General features: G+C 40.9%; 1 protein-coding gene across 12 annotated transcripts in view; it reads left to right on the top strand.

The window, feature by feature from the left end:
- UNC5D (unc-5 netrin receptor D) overlaps positions 1–24,060 on the top strand; it is a 568,239-nt gene that overhangs the window by 305,868 nt on the left and 238,311 nt on the right. For all 12 annotated transcript variants that reach the window (XM_086703728.1, XM_086703727.1, XM_086703726.1 and 9 more), the window contains 2 exons: positions 9,985–10,203; positions 23,473–23,616. In XM_086703728.1, the coding sequence (XP_086559854.1) occupies positions 9,985–10,203; positions 23,473–23,616 (363 nt within the window). The remainder of the gene's footprint in view (positions 1–9,984; positions 10,204–23,472; positions 23,617–24,060) is intronic.

The raw sequence follows: 24,060 nt of genomic DNA, 5'->3' as shown, positions 1-24,060 counted from the left end.
GTAAAATTTCTCAGTAGATGATAATACAAGACTTAGTTGTAAATGTTGTATTTTCTATCCTGTCCAAATGAAAGCAGCATAGCTTAATGGGGAGAATATTATTGTAGATGTCAACAGAGAGATTTCAACTTAAGTTTGCTCCTTGTAGCTCTTTGACAAGTTGTTTCACCTCTGTGGGCCTGAGATAAGAGTTGGCCCAGATTTTATCTAAGATGAACTACCACTCTGTTTTGCCTGAGTCCAGTTTACATACAAAAAAAAAAAAAAAAAGTATCAAACCATGTTGCAGTCAAATTGGCCCATATTAAAATTTTGAGATCTGTGATTTATGAATCACCATCTGAGTTTTTCAAATGTGACCTGACATGTAATGGAAGTGTGTTTATTTCAAAGGGAATTTAGTGTTTGTTCCTTATGCTTTTGTTTCCCACCTTTTGTTTCTTCTTTTTGTCATAAAAAGATTGAAAGTCTCTGCCGTATTCGTGTGCAGAACATAAAACACGAAGCTCTTCCTGAAAGGTAATTTTCCAAGAATGAAAAATATGAGAATAGTGTTTGATTGTTTGGTTTTCTGTCATTCAACGTTGCATTAAAACAACCATTTTTCCATAACTATGAATGGCCTCACTCTTGAAAACTGTCAGTTACAAATGAAAAGCGATAACACTTTGAAAAGCAAAACCTTTCCCAAATCCCGCTAGGTTTTCGGAAGAATTTGAAAACTAGTCAGTGATACACATTCATACACAAATGTATCCATTGTTGGGGGGAAAAATTAAGAAACAATTTCTAAGCTTCATCTTATCTACTATTCTCAGCGAAATATTACTACATTTTAGAATGAATAAGTTTTAGAAATCTTATAATCTAACCCTTTACATTTTTTCCTAGGGACAGATTTGTTAGTTTTTCCCTGATTTATGAATTTCAATACAAGTTAGACACTATGAAGTAAAATCTGGAAGTTGCCATAGTTTACGGAGCCTTTTATATTCCTTCACAGGAACAAAGAATTGTTTATGTATATATTCACACACCTACAACATATGTGTTTACATATTTATATAGGTATATAATTCTATTTGTATATATATATATATAATTTTCTTTTTTTAATGTTTATTTTAGAGCTCGTTTAAAAAGTGTAGTGAAAGCAAACAAAAATTTAAATCCCACTAATCTCATCACACATATAGAACCATTGGACCACATTTGGCCTCTTATTTCAGAGTCCCTTTGGAAAAACTCTTATCATGGGAACAAGTGTCTCATGCCGAATCTGATTGTACACTGAGTGTTTCTATTAAGGAATAAGGCCTGCCATCAGGCATACTACAAAACCTCTTGACTTAGACGCAATGTCAGAAGTCTGTTTTTCGTATAGGTCAAGTGAGAACCCAAGTGGTGGTCACGTTAAAAACAGAAACAAAACCTTTCCCCATGGCCTTGGGAGATAGACTACTTTTGTTGGTGTGGCTGAAAGAATAACTCCATCCCATGGATCAGAGCAAATGTGGTTTCTCCCTCATTCATAGTGTACACAAAGAATTAGTTTAACCTGGCTTCGGGGCCCATGTTGTTAAACCAAGAATGTTCTCTTTCTGTAATTTGGAGGCTACTCTGTGTCTACATCTCAGAAAGCTCTTAGTCAAAGACACATAGAAACAGAGATGTTAGAGCCGATTAGGGCCACTGATTTAGCACAGGTGTCAAAGCAAACTCTTCAAAATGTGAGTTCTTTTCTTTTTTAGTTTTCTTAATCTTTATTTATTTTTATTTTTTAAAGGTTTATTTTATTTATTTTGAGAGAGTTAGAAGGGGAAGGGCAAAGAGAGAGGGAGAGAATCCCAAGCAGTCTCCATACTGTCAGCACAGAGCCCAACATGGGGCTCAAACTCACGAGCCGTGAGGTGAGCTGAAGCTGAGCTGAAGTCAGACACTTAACCGACTGAGCCATCCAGGTGCCCCCAAAATGTGATTTCTAATGAAGATATATTTAATTGTCCCTAAGTTTCTAACTTGCATTCCATGGTACATGCCATGACCTCTGTTGGAATGCCTTCTCCCATTTGTTTCCCTGTTTAATTCCTGTGTCCCATCTGTGCTGAAATGTTTTCTTCCTCGTGATGTTTGCCACAAACCCTCCCAAGGCAAGTTGGGCTGCCTTTCCACAGTGCTCCTCTCACATTGTGTGTATACTTCCAATATACTGTTTGCATATTTGTTGTTGCTCTCTAATTTTTTGTGTCTAATTTAGTGTGTGAGCTCCTTGAGTAAATTAACTGTGTCCTATTCATCTTCGGATCTCCAGAGAACATTGGCTGACCTTAGTAGGCATGGACACATATGTCAACTTAAAAGAAATTAATATATTAAGGTAAACTATGAAAATTTAGGGAGCAGTGAATGTGCTTTTCTAAGCTCTCCGGAAATCTAAAGTTTCTCGTTCGAGGGACCAAGAACAGAGAAACTCTCCATGTTTCTTTGTGTTGTAAAGATCGTGTATGATCTTCTACTCTGCAAAATTTTAATGTTTATTTATTTTTGAGACAGAGAGAGACAGAGCATGAACGGGGGAGGGGCAGAGAGAGAGGGAGACACAGAATCGGAAACAGGCTCCAGGCTCTGAGCCATCAGCCCAGAGCCTGACGCGGGGCTCGAACTCACGGACCGCGAGATCGTGACCTGGCTGAAGTTGGACGCTTAACCGACTGCGCCACCCAGGCGCCCCTACTCTGCAAAATTTAAGATCTGCTTAATGCAATAATATCTTAGACTGCCAGTATAGAAGAGTGACACAGGTAAAGTGAACCATGCAAATGCAGGGAAATATAAAACATTGCAATTTTATTAGATGTTGGGAAGAAGGTGGAATAGTTTGAGTTTGAAAAAGAAATCTCTTATTGAGGCCTAGGGAAAGAGTCTGTGTTTCATAAATCGCATTAAATATTTGGTATGTAAAATTCTGGCTTTGCTCTTTCACTCTGTGGGTGCCATGCATCCCCAATCTAATTAAATAACCATATGGAGACAAGCCACATTTCTGTAAATGAAAGCAAAGAACCCCGGCTCCGTTTTGTTGTCTTAGATTATGTAACTTGGTTTCCCTCGTTTGGCTTTCTGCTCCGACTCGCACATTGTGGACCAGTATGTTCACAGACATTGAGTGGAATTTAAAGAGCGATTTTGAAGCTGCCTTCATTTACATATTGCAGTGACAGGGGCTCTGGAATGCTATGACATCTCCTGTGGTTAATAAGTGCCTGCCTATTAAAAGGAAATGGTTTGGGGATCTGGCCAGCAGAAGATCCATTGTGTTGTCACACTGCTTTGCATGGCAACCAAGTGCCTGGTGTATGGTATACACATTTGCTACATATTTATTGAATAAATGCTTCACAGCATGTTTTCATGGGTTTTGACCTAACAGAGTTATGCTAACATACATGTGGGTAACAAATAGTAAAAACAGGTTACAACCAGCAGTTCCTATCATGAGGGCTCCAGATGAAAATAATAGTCATCATCACGAAGCTGAAATATGAATATTAGTACAAATATTAGGATACTAAGCTTGGGAATGGAAATCATAGAGATCGTAATTATAAATATGTTTCTTTTTTGTAAAAGTTTATTTATTAGAGAGAGAGAGAGGGAGAGAGAGAATCCCAAGCAGGCTCTGGCTGTCAGTGCAGAGCCAGACGCAGCGCTTGATCTCATGAACTGTGAGATCGTGACCTGAGCCAAAACCAAGAGTTGGATGCTTAACCAACTGAGCCAGCCAGGTACCCCATAAATGTCTTCCTTTTGTTTTCTGTTCTTTATCGAGACAATGATGTTAATGGTGGTGGTAGTGGTGGCATATTTTATTTATATAACATTTAGCCATTTACTGTGTACTTTTTATCTATGTTATCTCACTTTTAACATCACAAAACACTAATAAACTTTTTTCACTAATGAATTTTAATCACTCATTGTTTGTTTGTTTTTGAGAGAGAGAGGGAGGGTATAGGGGAGGGTCAGAGAGAGAATCTTAAGCAGCCTCCACACTCGGTGTGAAGCCTGATTCTCGGCTGGATCCCACTACCTTGAGATCATGACCTGAGCCAAAGTCAAGAGTCAGATGCTTAATTCACTGAGCCGTCCAGGTGCCTGTAATCACTCATTTTTAAATTTTTTTTTAATGTTTGTTTATTTTGGGGAGAGAGAAAGAGTGCGCCCAGGGGAGGAGCAGAGAGAGGGAGACACAGAATCTGAAGCAGGCTCCAGGCTCTGAGATGTCAGCACAGAGCCTGACATAGGGCTCGAACCCATGGACCGCAAGATCATGACCTGAGCTGAAGTCAGACGCTTAACTGACTGAGCCATCCAGGTGCCCCATCACTCATTTTTATGAATGAGACAAATAGAACCTCATAATTAAGTTCTTCAAGGTCACAGAGGTACCTCAAAGTCAGATTATTTGATTCTAAACTTCCTCGCTTTTGCCAGATGTAGTCTTTGTTTTATGGTAGGTTTATTGGGTGGACATTGAAACAAATATGAATGTTTTGTACCAGGGAGAATATAGGCATACTTTGAAGCTAGAAGAGGGAAAAAAAAATAAAGTGCATTGCAAATTACTCTTGGAAAAAAAAATGAAAATAATTTAGAATTTCTCAAGGCCCATTAAAGCTCAGCTTCATTTATACTCTAACTCTGTGCAATGCCGTGCTGATAGTCCAGGGTCTTATGAATCCCACTTTGGAATGACTCTGGCCTCCAGTATGCCCAGTCCTGTTACAGATTGAAAGATCAACCAGTGGACTGTTTGCCGTTTTGTAGGGTTAAACATGATAGAATGGCAATCCCCTGACCCCAGTCTCTTTTTCTTTCTGAGGTTCACTGTCTCCTTTTATACTCCCTGTTATTTTGAGTTTTAGTGGTTAAATATTCCTGCTTAGAGATGAAACTTTTTCCAGATGACACATTGAAAAAGCTTTCTCATTACTTTATTCTCTAGCACTTACTCTTTGCCTTCTTTGTTTTCTGAGCTTAGTGAGGATGGCTAGTCATTTGATTTTAATTAGTTAAGCACTCACTGTGCTGTTCTCTCAAAAATATTTTTCTTGGGGCACCTGGGTGGCTCAGTTGGTTAAGTGTCCAGCTTTGGCTCAGGTCATGATCTCATGGTTCATGAGTTCAAGCCCCACATCAGGCTCTGTGCTGGTCATGTATAGCCCGTTTATCATTCTCTTTCTCTGTTCCTACCCTGCTCATGCTCTCTGTCTCTGTCTCTCTCTCTCTCTCTCTCAAAAATATATAAAAATTAAATAAAAATATTTCTTTTCTCAAGACCCCCTCTAGACTGTGTCCATAATATACCCTTTCTGACCTGGAATCACAGTCCTGCTAACAGGATAACTGTGAGTGATCTTTAAGATGTATATTATACTTAATGCAAGCTGTGAGTTAACACACAGATTATATTTTATATCTACTCTTGGTTTTACCAACTGCATGCTACTGCCATAAGGCACTCACTCAACGTATCAGACTAGAATGAAGTTGTGAGGTGATTGGAGTCCAAGACCTGAGTTCAAATGTGGAGCCCCATTTACCAGCTGTATGACCTTAGATGAGGCACATAATTGAAGCATTTTTGCAAATATAAAACCGGATACTTACCATCCCACCACAGAGTTTGTATGAAGCTTAAGTGACCTAATCCATGAAGAAGGCATATCACAATTATCTCCAATCATTCAGTAAATGACAGCTCTTACTTTTGCTCTCTGCTATCCTAGTTCCCATGTTTTTTAGCTCTCCAAAATTCTTTTTAAGTTTATGTATTTATTTTGAGAGAGAGCACAAGCAGGGAAGGGGCAGAGAGAGAGCAAAAGAGAGAATCCTAAGCAGGCTCCAAGCTGTCTGTGCAGAGCCTGATGAGGGGCTCAATCTCACAAATGCAGAGATTGTGACATGAGCCTAAATCAGGGGTTGGAACTTAACCCATTGAGCCATGCAGATGCCCCTGTCCCAAATTCTTTAGCACTGAGAGTGTTGGATTTCAATAAAGTGAAGCTTGGAGCTCTGGCTTTGTTTAAAAAGGAAGATCTTGGGGCACCTGGGTGGCTCAGTTGGTTAAGCGACCGACTTCGGCTCAGGTCATGATCTCATAGTTTGTGAGTTCGAGCCCCACGTTGGGTTCTGTGCGGACAGCTCAGAGCCTGGAGCCTACTTCAGATTCTATGCCTCCCCCTCTTTCTCCCCCTCCCCTGCTCATGCTCTGTGTCTCTCTGTCTCTGAATAATAATTGTTTAAAAAAATAATTAAAAAATAATTAAAAATAAATAAATTTTAAAAAGGAAGATCTCATTGTAGCAATGAAGATTATTTTCTGAAAAAAAATAGAAAATTTTACTATTAGTAGCTTAAGTAAGTAAATATTTTTTAAAAATTTTCTGGAGGTGGATGCCTCGTGGTGTTATTTCCGCCTGTACGTTGTTGGAGCTCGTAGCTCTGTGCTCCTCTGGGAGTTTTTTTCCTCTTGATCTTCCCTAGTTAAGGCAGGCACAAAAGGGAGAAGGGACAGTACCCACCATACCTATTTCTTTTATTAGGAAAATAAAAGCTTTCTCAGATATTTTTCTGTTTATGACTCATTTGCTAGATGGTTGTTACATGACCATTCCTACCTGCAAAGAAGGAAACTGAGTTTATGATTTCTCCAACCTCTACTGTAAAAGCAGTATGGGAAAAGGCAGTTAACTGGGTCATATGGTCAGCAGCATTTGTCACACCAGGTTTGAAACATTTCTCTGAATTAGAAAGCAGTGGCAGATGTATTGAGATTATAAGAACATTTACCCTGGAGCCCAAAAGTAGTCATGCAGTCTTCTCTAAAACCATTTATTAAAATAAGTTGCTGCCTCCCACCCCCTTCAAAGAACAGGTGCTGTCAGCAACTTCCAAGCGCCTGAAAAGTGTCCACTTCACCTCCTTTTTTCCCCATCACATCCCTTTGGCTTGATGAATCCCGAGAATTTCATGAGCAATTTAGTTCTAAGCCACTAGGTGGGGTTGAGCATGGCAGGTCTCTCCAGTGCAAGAAGGAGGTAGATGACCCTCAGCCTTGTGGGGTAAGGGAAGTGGTATCTTCCTGGAGGTAAGCCTGCTGGGAAAATCCAGCCTTCTACCATCACAGAAGCCATCTGAAGAGCAGGAATTTGATCCTGAGCCCAGTGAGGAACTTGGAGGAGGGAAGTGGAGCTTGGGAACAGTGTTAGGTAAACACCATTCCCAACACTTCACTGTAGAAAACTAAATCAATCAATCAATCACACTTATTTCATTTCTTTGTTGGAAGGATACAAATAAATGGTGATACATATGCAAATATACCTGTGATCTCACCTTCCCACTGCCACCCCTTTTCTCTTTGTTTCTTGTTTTCATGGATCCTGGTCCTTTTCCTATGCATACATGACTTTGACATGGCTTCAATAATAATTAAGATGTAATGTTATAGTCTGCCTTTTTTGTTTTTTTCCCCTTGTCTGAACATTAAGATTGATCGATTCTTAATGGAGATAGCCAGGACACTTACCTACCTACTTTTCTATTCCACTCTCCTGCTTTGTTTCACATAAAAGCCGAACTTGTTACTTTATTTAAAGGGTATTTACTAAAATAGTGGGAGGGTAACCTAATTGCACTCAGATCTCTGTTTTGTGAATTGGATGGTGTGAGCTTGATGTATTTTGTGATCTAGTGCCTTTGTCATTTTATTTATTCTGAATAAAGGTGGCCTTTCTATTTATTTAGAGACAGTTATTTATGATGCTCCCTGTCCCCGTTTTAGGAGTTACTTTGGAAATTCGTGCATTGTTACTAGTTAAGTTAAAACGCATCATTCAAAATGTATGCCGGTGGCTATTCATTCAGGCTCCCACCACAAGGTTTGGGTATTCCTTATCAGGTGACCCTTTTCTGCAGCAATGAATTACTTTGGACAGAACGCAAGGCCCTGATGGGAGTGGAACCTGCTTGATGTCCATATAAAATCTCTTAATACCTTTGTCATTTCCTCTAATGCATGGATTTACAAAAGCCTGAGGGGACTTAGTATTTATTGAAGATGGAAATTGGCATGAGCAGTCAGTAACGAAATGAATTAATATATGATCTATTTTATGAAGCCTATTGAATATATAATTTAAAACTTTAAGAAGAAAAAAAATATACCTCTCAGATTCTGTCCTGACCCTTCTTATTCCATATGTCCTAGACACATTTTATTTTCTGAGTGAGTTCATTGTACTTTTAAGACATAAACTGTTCTCTTGCTATTTAGGGTACATGCTTTATGATGAATTTTTGAGACTTCCATTTACTTACACATGAGCTGGCTTTTCTATTGCAAATACATTTGGAAGGTCATAGTATCCAAAACTCTTTGGTGTGTGAGGTTTTTTGCCCTTAAGTTGATGTATTTTGTGGGAAAAAATAATTTGGAGAATCAAACTCTTGTTTTCATTCATCATGGTGGCGCACATGGTGTTTGTTCCCTCTGGCAAGACATATTTTTCACAACTTGGTGTCTTTTGTTTTCTTCTTCACACAGAAATATAATTATAGGCAGTAACACCTCTTATGTCCTAGCCCCTTTAGGGGGGTTAGTTTTAGAGGGCGCTCTAAAACTTAAAGTCTTACCCCCCTAATATTGTGGCTTCTGTTTACCTTTGACAATGCTTACTGATGTAGGTTGTTGACTTGAGTGCAAATAGTAAGAGGGCTGTTTGTTGTCCTGAATTACACTGAAGGTGCACAGAGAGCCAAGTTAGGTCCCTGGACGCACCCTACCTCCTAGGCTCCCTCCTGATGAACTGGATTATTCTCCCAGTGCTTTTTCTAGGTCCCTTTTTCCAGCTTCATCCTGGAGACTGGTTTGCTCTGAATGTGAATAACCCTTTCCAGGGCACAGTTGATCTGTGTACTGAAATTCTTGCTTTCTTCATTCTTTCCCTGGAATGGCCATTGAAGGCACACTTGTTCCCCCTGGTCATTTCCACAGTGCTCACTGTTCAGATCTTGCTTTCGTTGACTTTGTGCTAGTTTCCTGGGACTTAAGTCCTTGAGAAGTGTAGTGAAGAGGGAGTGAATCAAAATCTTGGCTTCTGTTTTTTTTTTTTTCTTTTTATTTTGCTTCTCTCATCAGTTCCCTAAATTTAGGGGAGAGTCATGTCCATTTTTTATCTTTGAAAAAATGTAATTATGGGTCCAAAAGTAAAAGCTTATGGCTGTTTTAGTGATTTGTTTACTTCATAGCCTTGAAAGTGAGATTCACAGTATATGGAGGGGGGTGTTGAGGGCAGAGAATTTTTTAGCCATGGGCAAGCAGGACAAAAGTACATTCCTTTTAGAATGTTCAGTAAATTGGTGAGGTTTTGGAGAAAACCCTAAGATAGAATGCCAGCCAATCTCCAGTTTTATACGTAGAGAAATCATTTGTTTTTTGTTTGTTTTTAACATGTCTTATGACTGAGTACCCTCCGACAACATCGTCATTATCCACAGTCATTTATAGGAGAACAAAAGCTATTTCCACCATCATTTCAAAGTTTTGAGGCAGCTTGGGGCCGGCGTTGAGGTAACCACTCACCAGACTGGATGTTCAGAATCAGTCTCTCACCCCACAGATACTTGACTCTGTTCTTTCAGCAAAGACCTGCAGACTCACAACTGTGGTTTGAGGGAGTCTCCTATTCCTTATTTTCATTTGTCCCGTGACCCTGAGGGTGTGTCTGGATAATGGTACCATGTTATATAGTTCAGCCTCTAGATGAGAAGTCATCTGCACGGGCCTTACGTGCATACTGTATTCATATGATGCAGTGTTTTTCAGGACAGATTCTTAGAGCCGGTGTGGGCTGTGCTTTGCATCCTGATGTTTGTGCTGTCAGTATGGGCAGCATTCTAACGGCCTCTTCAATTTCGCAGGAGCTGACAACGGCGAAGCCCTCCCCGAGTCCATCCCCTCAGCTCCTGGGACACTGCCTCATTTCATAGAGGAGCCAGATGATGCTTATATCATCAAGAGCAACCCCATCGCACTGAGGTGCAAAGCGAGACCAGCCATGCAAATATTCTTCAAATGCAATGGCGAGTGGGTCCATCAAAATGAGCACGTCTCTGAGGAGAGTCTGGATGAGAGTTCAGGTAAGAATGGGAAGCAATGGGAGCAGATCCTCACGTTGCTACATTGCTGGGGATAAGTGTGAAAGGCACCCACCAGTTCTTTATTTGAATGAGGTCATATTAACATCATCCAGGAATATAAGATAAAGTGCAATCGTGTGTTTAAATGACTCCACAGCTCCTTGGCTAGTCTACTCCTCTATGGTACATGGGCATCTTTTTATCCTGCTCTATATAACTTTAACACCCGGTTTGGGATGGAAGTGAATATTCTCACTGGAAATAAAGCCAACCAGTCACTGCTTTCATTGTCTTAATTCTAAATATTTTTGGAGGCAGATCTACTGAACACGTTTTTAAACAGCGTAATTTTAGTTGCTCTGATCTTCCCCCCTAGATATTATTCTTGGGTACTTCATTCTCCATGGTTGGTGGTTTCTGGGCCTTCTTTAGGTTCTTTTGGTAACTGGTAGAGCCCACATTTGATTACCAGATTTGAATGGGATCTCCAGTATGAGAGAATTTAGGGACCTTCTTTATTAATTTGGCTAATATGGCTGATGAGTGGTGATAAGAATAATGATTACCAGCTGGTGTTTACTGAGCACTTACTGTGTACCAGGTCTCATGTAAACATTTGACACACATTATCTCACTATCATCACAACAGCCCTCGTGTAAATCACACCATCATTACCTTCTTATAGATAAGGAAACTGAGACTCAAAGACATTAGGTAAACTACTGTAGGCTTGTGCTAGAACTGAAAGCAAAATCATTGGACTTACAAGTTCCAAAATTTGTAAGTTGTTAAATTTTAGTGTATAACAGAAACTGCATATGCTTTTGAATTCTGGCTACTCGGACTACCTGAAAATGTAGCCTCACCCTAAATCCAAACTGCTCTCACCCTAAATTACTGACTTTGTTAGTCCTGAGTCACTCTCTAGATGACAGATTTTGAATAAGTCAAGCAGCCTGAGTATAATTAGGAAGTTGCAAGTCAGCTTCATTTATTAACTATATACCACTGCTCTTCTATATGCTAATGGCCTTTCAGAGTGTTCAAAGAAGGCTAAGATACAAACAGTAATCTCTGAGGCTTGATTCCTGCTGATAAGTGGAAGTCCATTATGCCCATAAGTGCACTTATCCTATGGAGGATTAAAAAAAAAGAGTATGCCTAATTAGGATTATCAGGAAAGGTGTGGAAGCATTCACATTTGAAAGGGACATTGATGACTAGGTAACTTAATTAGGTGTAATAGATGCTACACTAAATGGGAGAGAGAGGGGTCTCAGTAGCCTGGATCTCAACATTAGTAAATGAAAGCTGGAAGTTTGATCTGGTTGAGGTAGAATATTGGTGTGGAATAGCAGCTGATGGCTGGCAAACTTCATTCATTAGAGGGCTCAAAAGACCTCACATATGAAGTGAAGAGTACCTTACTTTTATGAGTATCTTGGTGATGGTGGGGATTGATTATATTGACGTTTGAGAATGCGGTGGCTGGAGCTCTGCTTTGTGAAATGAGTCTGCACAGGTGTTTGGAATGGTAAGAAGCAAGAATGGATGAGTCAGGAGACTTGGATATTTCAGTTGGGGGAAAGAAAGGTCTGCTTCGAGTGGTGGCCACCGAACTAAGAACTGGACTTCTGATGTGAGAAGCACTTTAACAAATCAGACTTAATAGCTGACTGACGTGGGTGTCTGGGTAGCTGGCTCAGTTTGTTAAGTGTCGGATTCTGGGTTCCAGCTCAGGTCATGATCTCTTGGTTTGTGGGTTTGAGCCCCTGAGAGCATGGAGTCTGCTTGGGATTTTCTCTTCTCTATCTCTCTCTGTTTCTCTCTCTCTCTCTCTGTTTCTCTCTGTCTCTCTGTCTCACTCTCTCTCTCTTCTCTCTCCCCCCGCCGTCCCATGTCTCTCTCTCAAAACAAATAAATAAACTTAAAAAAATAGCTAACTGATGGAATCAATGAAGAAGATGGAATATTAATCTCAAAGAAGCAGAAGGGGGGTGGGTGCTATTGCTGTGAGTGATTACATTAGCAAGGAGAAAAGGCTGAGATCATTGGACAAGCTGAATTTGAAATACTTAGGAGAGATCATTAAGAGCTGTAGATCTGGAGCTTGTAGAGTTCAGAGCTAGAACAGTAGACGAAATAACAAAGCCATGGAAATGAGTTGTCCACAGACAGTAAGGAATATGAAAAGGAAATGGATTCAGATAGTGACTTCCTTAGGAGTCAGGAAAAGGAGTATCAACAGGTAACAAACAAGCAACCAGATTACACTCTGTTCCAAAGCAAGAAGTGAAACTTCGTTCCAAAAGATCTTCAGGTAATACTCCGTTGCTGCCTGGGGATCAATAAAGAAGACAGAGAACTAAACGTTATATGTGTGTGTGTGTGTGTGTGTGTGTGTGTGTGTGTGTGTGTGTGTTTGTCTACACACACACGCACATATATATACACACACACATGTATATATACACATATATATATACACACATATATATACATATATACACACACACATACGTGTATATATATATGTTAAACCTTTTAGAATTCTGAACTCATTTGGGACTGCAGTATAAATGCATAACTTCAAAAGGTAGAGAAACACCTAAAACTTTATCACAATTTCCTCTTGCAGTTTGGAACCAATATGAGGAAGGAAAAAAAAAAATGGGTCTGCTTTAGAGATGTTGTTCTTCTGACCAAAAGCATGCTTGGAATTCTGGAATCTAGATCTGAGAGCTGGAAGGGACCTTAGTAATAACCTAGCAGCCCTGTTTTGCAAAATACAAATCTTCAGTTCCAAGAGCTACAACTAGTTTATGGCATAGCTGTTTCTAGAACCCAGATCTCCTGGTTTCTACTTCAGATATATTTCCTCCACACTATAAGCCATCTTTACATACAGATTCCTGTGCTTTTCTTCCTAATAAGAATTTTCACAAATTCCCTTACTGACATAAGGATGGCTTTTAGCCCATGGCTCATCATTTTCCATCGTGAAGCTTTTTCATATTTCCATTTCCCAAGTTTATAATCCCATAGTTATTCCTTTGGGATTTCTTTATCCTTCATCATTTCTGCCATCTCTGTGAGAGCCAATCCTTTTTCCTATGTCATGTTTCTGGTAGACAAGAGTTTATAGCAACTGAAGATACAGAGAAATTTCTAGGATTGCAAATATATAGTATCTTTCTTCAAATGATTTAACATAATTCAGGCAAAAGAGGAAGACAGAGCCAACCTCAGTGTCAGCAAAATGTCTGCATTTGTGCCCCCAGGATTGGGATCTTAGATACTCCATGCATTGGGAGAGACTGAGTCATGAGCAGAGCAGCCCCATTTATCTTGGTGTGTACACTTGAAAGGAAGATTCTGAAATCTGGGAGAGGGCAACAAAGGGAAGAGCATTTGCCATGTGAGCAAAAGCCTGTAAAACAATGGGAGAATGTGAAAGGCTTATATATCTTATATTCAATTAGTCCAACTGGAAAGGACTCAAATACAAGTGGCTCAATGAGGCTGTGTTTTATTGTCCGGTGTTTCTGGCCTAGATTCTGTCCAGTAATGAACTCACAGTAGCAGAATCCCATTGGGTAAACTGCTCCAAATGAAAGATGGAAAGAACATTGAAAATGGCCAGGTATTTTTTTATACCAGTCCTAGAAAATCCTATATCCATTCTCATTGGAAGACCTCTTGGTAAGTATTGCAAGCCAATTTAACACTGCACCCTCTTGTAATTTCACAACATTCTGTTTTGTTATTGCTTCCCCCTTTTAATTCCCCTAGCATTGCTAGGCAACTCCATGTCTTGCAAATAGCAGCGTTGATTACATTCTCTGTTTCCGTGTAAAAGTCTCTTCTCTCCACTTAAAGAAAAAAAGAAAAAAAAAAAGACCAATAAAAAGTCACGAATTTCAAAGGAACTGGGAAGAACAAAAAAAAAAAAAATCATAAATGACAAAACCTGAATCTCAATTTTTTGTTGAGAAAGAATTTAAATTTTAACAGCTACCTTTTTGGAAAGAATTTAATAAGTACAACCTTTTCTTCCAAGTCATTTTGATTGAATCAATAGGAAAAAAAAAATGTCTCTCCCTAAACAGTTTTCTTCTGTGTAGTTAATGAAAATCGCTGTCTACTGCACACTGCAATTATGTTTCCTAAGCTCTGTATTAATAGAAGAATAGTGGAAATCGGAGCAAGATGAGTGCAGATGGTGTATGTCGAGCCAATACATAAGTGCAATTAAGGTTGGAAGCAAAATGGCCTCAGGTATTGAAAAATAGATGCATTACTTCCCTTGGGTTCTTCAGTGTGGAGCTCCAGCACAGGGCTTGACTACCTTTACAGACTTAATGGCTTTTGATTGGGTCTGTAAGACAATTCCTGCTGGTCCAGGAGGAGGGAAGGACGCCAAGAGGACAAGGAAGTAGGACCACATTTGAGCAGAGGTAGAGAATAGTTCATGTTCTTTTAAGAAGTCAGAAGTAACCGCTTATCTATCATTGGCCAACATAGTCTCCATCTGAACGCTCCCAGAGAACCTTGATATTCTCTTTACTTAACATTTTCTTTCTTCAAAGTCCTACTGGGAAATGCATAAGACCGGGAGTGTTTGGAGTAGACACAGAATCTTTTGTATTTTCCAAATTGGAAGCAATAAGTCCTTTCAGTTGTTAAAGGCTGCAAACTGCCTTTGGTCTTTCTGGTAATTTGGCCCCGTCATCTAAGAGTTCAAATAAGAAGAAAAAGAATTGTGTGTTTTCACACAATTTAGCTCAGAAAACCCAGAGCTAGAGTTCTTTCCTGCAAAAGGCACAATTTATTTGACATGAGTTACTGTGTTTGCACAGACATGGCCATACTTCTTAGTAATGTACACTTTCAGTTCTCTGCACAAGCCAAGGGGTCCTCTTTTGTTTTGCCTCATTTCATTTGGAAATATGAGAACTCTTCTTCCTTGTGATTTTCCTCTGTTAACATCTGGAGTTGAGAGGTAATCCCTACCTAGGAATCACACCCCTGAGAAACGGCCAGAGTGCTCAGTAACAGAGAAATTAAGAGATTTAATGTAGTAAACAGGCAGACACACACACACACACACACACACACACACACACACACACACATGCACAGAAAAGAAACAACAAGAACCAGCAAAACCCATCCTTGGCAATGAAGGTAATGTAGCCTGTGGGAAGCTTGAGTTATCAATAAGCTAAACCACTTCTTTATTGTTCAATAAAAACAGAAGTTCTCTTAACAATGCTCCGTGGCTCTTATCTTATTCTACCTTGGAGATATTGAACTCTAATGAGTGAAATAATGTGTATTCCAATGTGTTATGGGAAAAGTCTCAACTCCGGTAAACTAATATTTTTCTTCTTAAAGAATATCATTTCAGGGCTTTCATTGTGTGTGATTCCCTTTTTAAACAACTGGAGTCCCTCTCTGGGGATAAAAGGTTAATGGATTGTGTTGAGAAAAGGGAGAAGAGTAGAAATAAAAATGTATTAAATCTTTAAAGTTTGTATCTAAGAACTTTGCTGTGCTGGTGATGGGGATTTGAATATAGTTTCTTCCAGAAAACCATTAATTTGAAGTTGCCTTCAATGATTCACAAATCACCAAGGTACATTTGGGAAGCATATATTTTAGTCCACATAACACAGAAATAATCAATCTCTCAAGTGTTCCATTGACAGTTTGTGGGTTTAAAACTCGCTTTTATAGAAATGTTCTCCCATCCCACCCTGGATTTCATCTTGCTCATCCCTGTGCTTTTCAGAGAGGACTGACATATTCTTAAAAGGTTTTCATGAAAATACTACGCATTCTTTCCATAACCTTGTGACAGAGTATAGAAGACCTTGTCTCTCGTGTCCAGTTGAACCTTACCTACAAAAAAATTGGCGGCCACTTACACTCACTCCATCCTTAGCAGAGAGAGACAGCAGCTCACCATTTATGTAATTTAATAACAATTCCTGACAGGGACCAGAGATTTGTTGTACATACTAAATTCTTTACCGGTGCCTTTGGACATTTTCAGTTTTTTCTGTTCATATGACACTCAGAAGTATATTTATTTGAAGTAGAAATTACAAGAATCTAAAAGAAACCCTGAAGACCATGTAGTGGTTAAGAGCATGGGTATCAGTGTTAGACGATACCAGGTTTGTTTGGAATCTCGCCCTCACTTTACAAGCTTTGAGGTACATATGTTACCTAGCTTCCTTCAAGCTCAGTTTCCCCAGATGTAAAATAGCTGTAATTATATCTATCACATAGAACTGCTGTGAGGAGTGCAGAGTCCCAGGGCCCAGTGTATATACAGCAAGTGCTCAATTAAGGGTAGCCTTGAAAGGGATAAATCTGAAATTGCTCATTATTATTATTATTATTATTATTATTATTATTATTATTTCATGGGGCAAGCGGCTGTTGATTACTCTTCCAAAAATAAACAGAGAGTTGTGAACTTTTATAATTTCAAATAGACAAAAGGGCCAGTATTATTCACATGCAAGTAACTGTCTTGCATAGAATAACCTCTCACTGGCTCGTGATTCATTCCTTCAGTTTACATTCACGCTGTATGTAATTCTCCCAGCCATTGGTAGCGCTGTGAGGGGTAGAAGCTGTATGATATATGCCTTGCCCTCAGGGCATGATCTACTCCCCGGAGGTAATTTGAGTGACCTCAGGAAACAGAAGTCACTTATTGAGGCAGCTGGGTTGGAAGTCACAATTGTTGCCCACCAAGCTATGAGTGTGATGTCCCAGTGAGTCATCTGCAGGGTGCTGTCCTCTAAATAACCCTACTTTGTCTACTCCTGGCTCTAGAATTTCCTTCTCTGCTATCAGACAACACTATCCAGTTAATTTGCTTTCCTCTGCCAGACACCTCTGTGCTGATTAATTCTAATCTCTGGTGTGGAAGAAACTGGAGAGCTTGAGTGTATTCTTGGTTTCTGTACTTAACTCTGAACTTGTGCTTCTGAGGAATACGTGTAGTGGTTATTATCTAGGGGAAACTAAAGAGTATTCATTAGGCATCGCACACATTCAAAGGATGACTATTTTTTTTTTTTATCAAAATACATTTTAATCTTGTTGCTAGGATGGAGTGGCAAAAGACATTTAGCCCTAATTAAGCATCTGCAGGAAAATGAAATACAGTTCTACCTTTTAATTATCTACATTTAACTTACTATTTTCAATAGCATGTTGGCCTGAAGATATCTAAGGTCCCCAAAGTAATGGAGGCACGCTTCCGTGAAAATGCTTCCCTAATATGTCAGACTTCTGAAACTTTAAATCTGTGTCCCATCTGTGTGTCCTTCCCAGAGCCTTGCTTTAGACGTCAAGCTGACTGGGTAAGGAGACAGCCTTCATGTCCCCGGTAGAATGGCATCCACCCCCAGAAGCTCTTGCTGCATGGAGGGGTGAGCAGCCCCTCTTGTGTGGTACCATAGCACTTCTCCTGTCATGGCAGTTCCCATGCCGCCTTGTCGGGGTAGGTTGAAATGTCTCCCCGCTTTAACCTGTAAGCTCCTTGAGGGCAAGAATCTTGATCATCTGCTTTGTCACAGTATCCTCAGCACCTGGTGTAGTGGCAGGCATAGTATGATGACTCACTTATTTTGTTCAAATAATGTACATTACAAACTGTATAACATCTTTGATGTATTGCCTATGATAGGGGACCTGCAACAAGGTATGCATAGAGACAATAATAACATGATGTTAAGATGAAATCAGATACTACATGTGGTTACCTTAATAATAAAAGTAAAGGGCTATAAAAGGGTACAATAATCAGCAATGATAGTGCTATTCAAAATATGGGGAAGCTTCTCATTTTTCAAACATCTTTTTTTAAATGTTTATTTATTTTGAGAGAGAGACAGAAAGCACAAGTGAGGGAAGGGCAAAGAGGGAAAGAGAGAATCCCAAGCAGGCTTCATGCTCAGCACAGAGCCTGATGCAGGGTTCAATCCCAGGACCATGAGATCATGACCTGAGCCAAAATCAAGAGTCAGACTCTTGAGCGACTGAGCCACCCAGGTGCCCTGAAGCATGTTTTCTAGGCTCTAGCCCTGGACTAGTAAGAGGCACATGAAAAATATTCCCTTGTGGAAGTGGTGGGCTTTCTGCCTCCTGATGTGTGAGTTGTTTTCTGTTTTCTCCAGGGACCATGGGTAAGGAAGGACGATCTCACAGCCGAATGCAGGCATCAGAGGGGAGAAACCTAAGTAGGCAATGGTTCATTGGAGAAGGCTCTTGAATATGAGACAGTTGCTTTTCAAGAGGAGTTTCATTTTTCCTTTTTCTTTCCCAAAGAATTGAGGGAGGAGGGCCCTGTGCTACTCATGAAGTTGTATTGGAAATAGTTGTTTGGAGCTTTGTCTCTGGAGAGCAGTTTACTCATTCTCTTGGTTAATCCCCAATTGTGAGCCATTACAATGTGGAAAATAAAGCACAGAGTTGGTGAAACGCAGAGCTAAGCTGGCCCAAGGAGAGGGTACAGAGCATCAGTTGAGAAAACAATTTGCCAAAACCTCGTTTGCTGGTTTTTTACTTCTTCTGTGTGGTTTTGGGATATGAAAGATACGCCAAGGAGGAAGAGGGATCCTTGACTTCCCTTCTTGAAACTTAGTTATTTAGTTTAGTAAAGCTAAGCATCCTGCTATAGAGAACTTCCAAAAGATTGAGGGACATGAAGCTAGGAGGGGTGGGAAGCATCAGGGAATGATGTCAAATTCCTCCCCAGGTGCCCATCACCAGGTGTATCTGAGAGCAGGCTGGCAACAATAACCATGGCAGGATGCTACCTTTGGGATTTGTGGAAGTGCGATAATGAGCAGTAGATAAAAGGTGTGGGACAGCTATTAGGCCCTGGGCTGCAGTGGGTGTGGTGCTGAATGCGAAATACTATTCCAGAATTCTTTCTTTGCTAGGGAACAAGTCAAGACTAAGACTTAAAGCCCTTTTCATAAACGGTAGCCAGGAATAAATGATTTGCCTTTTTTTTCTCTCACCGTTGCCTTCCTGCTGTCTTCTGTATTTCTCTTCTTGGAACACTAACACGTATACCTTCAATTAGTTTGAAAATTCTGTAACTTTCAGTCTCCCACCAGGATTAGACCTGCTAAGAGTAACTAGTGTTTTCTATCTGATAAATAAGGGGATTACAGCAATAACTGCTGTCAGCATTTTTCTCATTTAAACAAATAAAGCTGACAAATGATGAAGGTCTGTGCTGTTCTGTTATGTTTAGAACATGCAGAGCAATTATTCATCTGCTGCCAACATTAGTCTCCATACAACCGAACCATCCAACAGCGTCGAAAGCTTATTAGCATATCAGTCCCATAGTCATATTTTTATATATTCTGTAAGACGCCAGTCCATTACAAAGGCTGATGGTTATAATTTACACAGTAATTTAAAGGGTTGGACTTTTCTGTGCTTATTAGAGTTACACAAGTCATCAGGTGCAGTGCTGCTCTTATTTATGAGATGTCACCTTCTGTGTGCCTGGGATTTTTGCTCCTCTGTAGTATTTCCCGTGAACAAGTTAGCTGCCATCTCTCGAGGTGGGGAAGTAGATGGCCATCCCTGCAATGCTGTTGGATGAACTTCAGCGGAGGGGTGTGGGCAGTGGTTTCTTTAAATAGAGCTACTTTCCCTGGATGTTTGGTCACGCTCACACGTGTGTGTGTGTGTGTGTGTGTGTGTGTGTGTGTATCACTAGACAGAGCTATAATGGAGATTTGAGAGAGAATATACTATTTAAAAAAATTTTTTATTCAATAGAATTATTTCTTGTTATGGTAGAGATAAGCATAATAGATCCACAATGGTCATGATTTTCCAAGAGGTCTCCTAGAGGGAATGATGTGATAAGACTGAAGACTTCATGTTAGAAGAAAGGTCTAATCCAGATAGTGTATTTGGCCAGACAGGGGTGGAGGTCATGTCACTTGTGGCCTTTTATTTTTATTTTTTTTTTAATCTATTTAGCTATTTTGAGAGAGAGAGAGAAACAGCATGCACGTGTAGGTGCAAGTGGAGGAGGGACAGAGAGAGAGAGAGGTAGAGAGAGAATCCCAAGCAGGCTCCACACTATCAGTGCTGAGCCTGATGTGGCGCTTGATCTCACGGACCTTAAGACCAAGACCTGAACCGACATCAAAAGTCAGATGCTTAACCTACTGAGCCTCCCAGGCGCCCCACTTGTGGCCTTTGCAAGGAGCCTGCCACCCTGATGCAGCCTGCAGGAAAAATACACTGTGTTTGGAAATAGTTGGTTTATATTCGTTTGGCTGCTTCAATCTGATGGGAAAGCCCCTGTGAAGAACTTGTAACTGAGCTGTCCCAGTGTTGCAATTGTGACTTTAGCATTGTGCTTTCACCTGCAGTTAGTCTGAAGGAAGGGTTGCAGACTTCTGGACACGGGGTAAGGTAAGGTCGGACCTTCATGGTGATGGTCCGCGGTCTATGGTTTATGCTTCCCCAAAACAAACATGCAGCTGTCTGTTCATGTGTCCATGTTTAGTTTCTGTATGGGATGGACTGACATGTTGGGGTCTTACTCACCCTGGAGGGATGTCCTGCAAGAGGGGGCTGCCTGATTCCTGGAGAGGGCAGATAACTTGCCTGTAAGAGTGCCTTTTATATGCAAACAAACTATCCAGAGCCCAGACCCTGAGCTACTACTTTTATTAAGCTCTTACACTTCAGGGCAATATTCACTTATGCTCATTTCAGGACCAGCTACCTGACAACTGGGGACAGCCATTATGTTCCTGAGCCCACTGAAATGATTCAAACTAGACAATTTTACACCTGTTTACCAGGTCCCGTGTCTTCCCATGGAAACCACAATAAAGGCTCTTGCCCCCATTTTCCTGTGCCCCTTCTGCCTCCTAGCTTCCCCAGGTGGCCCTGCATGGTGTAATTTGCCTCTTGTTTCTGGGGATTTGTGAGAGTAAATTGTTCCCCATCAGCTTGAACCCATTTCTGACCTCTCAAGCCTATAGAATGCTTCTCTGATGAGACCCCTGATTCCTAAATGGTAGGCATATTCTGTCTCCGCATGTCTCTGCACTGTGACAGAGTGTCTCTGACCTCTGGGTGCATTGATTTGATGTTCTGTCTCATCCCTTTCACTATTCAAAGTAGGGTCATCCACCGTTTGCCTCAAATAAAAGAGAAAAATATAACACAAGCCCTCATCCCTGCAGTCTCGTTCCTTAGTTTTGTTTATTTCACATTATTTTCGAATCCCCAGCATGGGCGGCCATCTCCGCTCTGCTTTCTGTCCTAACCATCCTGTTTTGTTCTCTGCTTCGTTTTTATTCTCCTTTTCTCTTCACCTCCCAACTCTGCCTCCTCCTCGCCCTCATCCTTCCACTCACACTTTTTGTTTCTTTAAGTGCGAAGACAAAAACACCACCATCAATAAAAACACCTGTAGGGCTTTTTTTTTCCTATTCCCTGTGCAACTCAGCTTTTGAGACCCTTGCATCTCTGCGGGGGCGGGGGGGGGGGGAGAGTGTACTTTTGCACTTGGCACAAACAGGGAAACATAGATTATCAACTGTCATCAAGATGATTTTCTATGTGTGATACCTTCTAAAATGTGAGGAAGTATAACTCCAATTGTACGTGGTGATTTATGTGGTCATAAAACTCTCTCCATCACACGCCGTCAATAACATGTTATTGATTGGGTAGAAAGGAATGTCTCCCAAGCCTTGACTGATGGCACACCTCCGTTCTTGTTCTTTAAATCCTACCACCACCCAAGATAAAATCACATTCCACCTGCTCCATCAAGAGCCCCTGGTTCATTGGATTGTACTGATGATTCTGTCCCATGAATTCCTTTTGAACTTAAAGGAAAAAGCATAATTATGCACTTCTTGTTTCTTTAAATGTTCCCTGTGTTAGTCTTATTTCCATAATTAAGTATAAGTACCTAAAGTACAGGGACATAATTTTAATTTTTGAGAAGGATGTGCACGTGGTGCTGGTTTTGCTGTAAGACAGATCTAGGTTTAGACCCCAGATCTTCCATTAAGAGACTGTGTAACTGCAGACAAATGACTTCGTCTCTCTTAAGACGGTTCTTTTGTCTGCATAGTGGGGATGCCATAGTTCCTACCGCGTCGGTCTGTTGTGAAAATGTAGTGAGTGAGTAGGTTGAAGGCTTATATGATGCTAGTACATAAGTGCAATTCAATAGGCATGGTCTCTTTTTCTCCCACACTGCCTGTCCCAGAGAAAGGCACAGCCTCAGCATGTCCGGTGAACGGAGAGAGCTCGCTGACTGTCAGGGCTGCTGTCCTGCCCGTGATGATTGAACTGATATGGCTAGTGATGCGTGTCCCCTTTCATCCTTGGCACTCTATGCAAGGTGACTGTTCTTCCCAAAGAAAGAAAGGCCGATTGTCCTTGGCCAGAGGTTTGGAAGAAACTCACGCTCCCCAGTAAGAAGTACCAAGCACATTTTCTAACCCTTGGGAGGATGCAAAGCAATTAACAATGATAATAAATATTGAGAGGTGGCTGTCTTAGTTTTATCTTATTTTGCAGGGGTAGCCTTAGCTCCTCTTTCAATAAGAGCCTCTCCTTCCTTTACCTCCTCACACCATTGCTACAGTGGCCTTGCTGGGCTCACTCCTCAGGGCTTTGAGACCCACGTAGTTCAAATTGCCTGCATTGTATTTGTTGTCGGAAGCCTTTGAAGCCGAGGCAGGGCCCTTCCCTGGTTTCCCGGCCTGCTCACACACATTCACCGTTCCCTCTTTCTCCTGAGCCACACTGCTAGATCCTTGCCCACTGCCATACCCAGGGATAAGGCCATTTAGAACCACCTGGAACTACATCTCTGTGGTCTGTGTGCTGAGGCCTCGTTAGCCTCTAGAATCCCAGCAGTTAATTGTGGTACTGCATTCCTCACCGTAGGCTTTACACCAAGCAAGACAAAGAAAAAGCATCAATTCGAGTTACTGTGAAAATTATTGTATGGTATTGGAGCCACATTGGCTGGTAATACTTTGTACTCATTCTTTCTAGCTTACTCAGCTGTTGGAATTTAATTAGCAGCAATATATTATTGTCAGAGTAATTAAAACCTCGCCTTGATTAAAAACAGAATTGTTTAATTAACAAGAGAAGGTTTGGCTATCCTTAACTTTTGGTTTGAAAAATACAGCAGCCTCAGTTGATTTGCTCTGTCTCCCCATCAGGCTTGAAGGTCCGGGAGGTGTTTATCAACGTCACCAGGCAGCAGGTAGAGGACTTCCACGGGCCAGAGGACTACTGGTGCCAGTGTGTGGCATGGAGCCACCTGGGGACCTCCAAAAGCAGGAAGGCCTCTGTGCGCATAGCTTGTGAGTACATTCTGGGTGATGTTCTTGTCTGGTGTGAGCACGGGCCAGAGTTCATCGGAGCTGAAGAGGGGGCTTTGGAGGGGCCAGGTGCTTCTGCGGAATATCGATCAGAGGACACCCAGGGGGCATCACAACTGTCTCTGTCTCTACCAAATTTACTCTTTAAAGTTCTGTTTTAAATGTTGAAAATTGCCTCTGGAGTACAATCCGCAAATCAGGTTGGCTCCGAGATTCTGCCGAGATTGTCAGATCGCAGGTGTCTTGACAATGCCGGGGGTGGGGAGGGGAACGGTTCCTGAGAGAAAGAAACCCGCGTAAATGGGTTCTACTATTCGTTATCAATGACAAACTTCAAGGGGGCATTGATGGGAAAAGGTGAGCAGTGACTATTTACTGCACTTTCCAGCAGATCTGCAAAAATAAGACATTAGAGATTAAGGGATT

This window comes from Puma concolor, chromosome B1 (genome assembly GCF_028749965.1).
Source record: "Puma concolor isolate L17-30 chromosome B1, mPumCon1.1.hap2, whole genome shotgun sequence".
Taxonomy (NCBI): domain Eukaryota; kingdom Metazoa; phylum Chordata; class Mammalia; order Carnivora; family Felidae; genus Puma; species Puma concolor.
The sequence above is the reverse complement of the archived record's forward strand: the minus strand, read 5'-3'. Positions and strand labels throughout refer to the sequence as shown.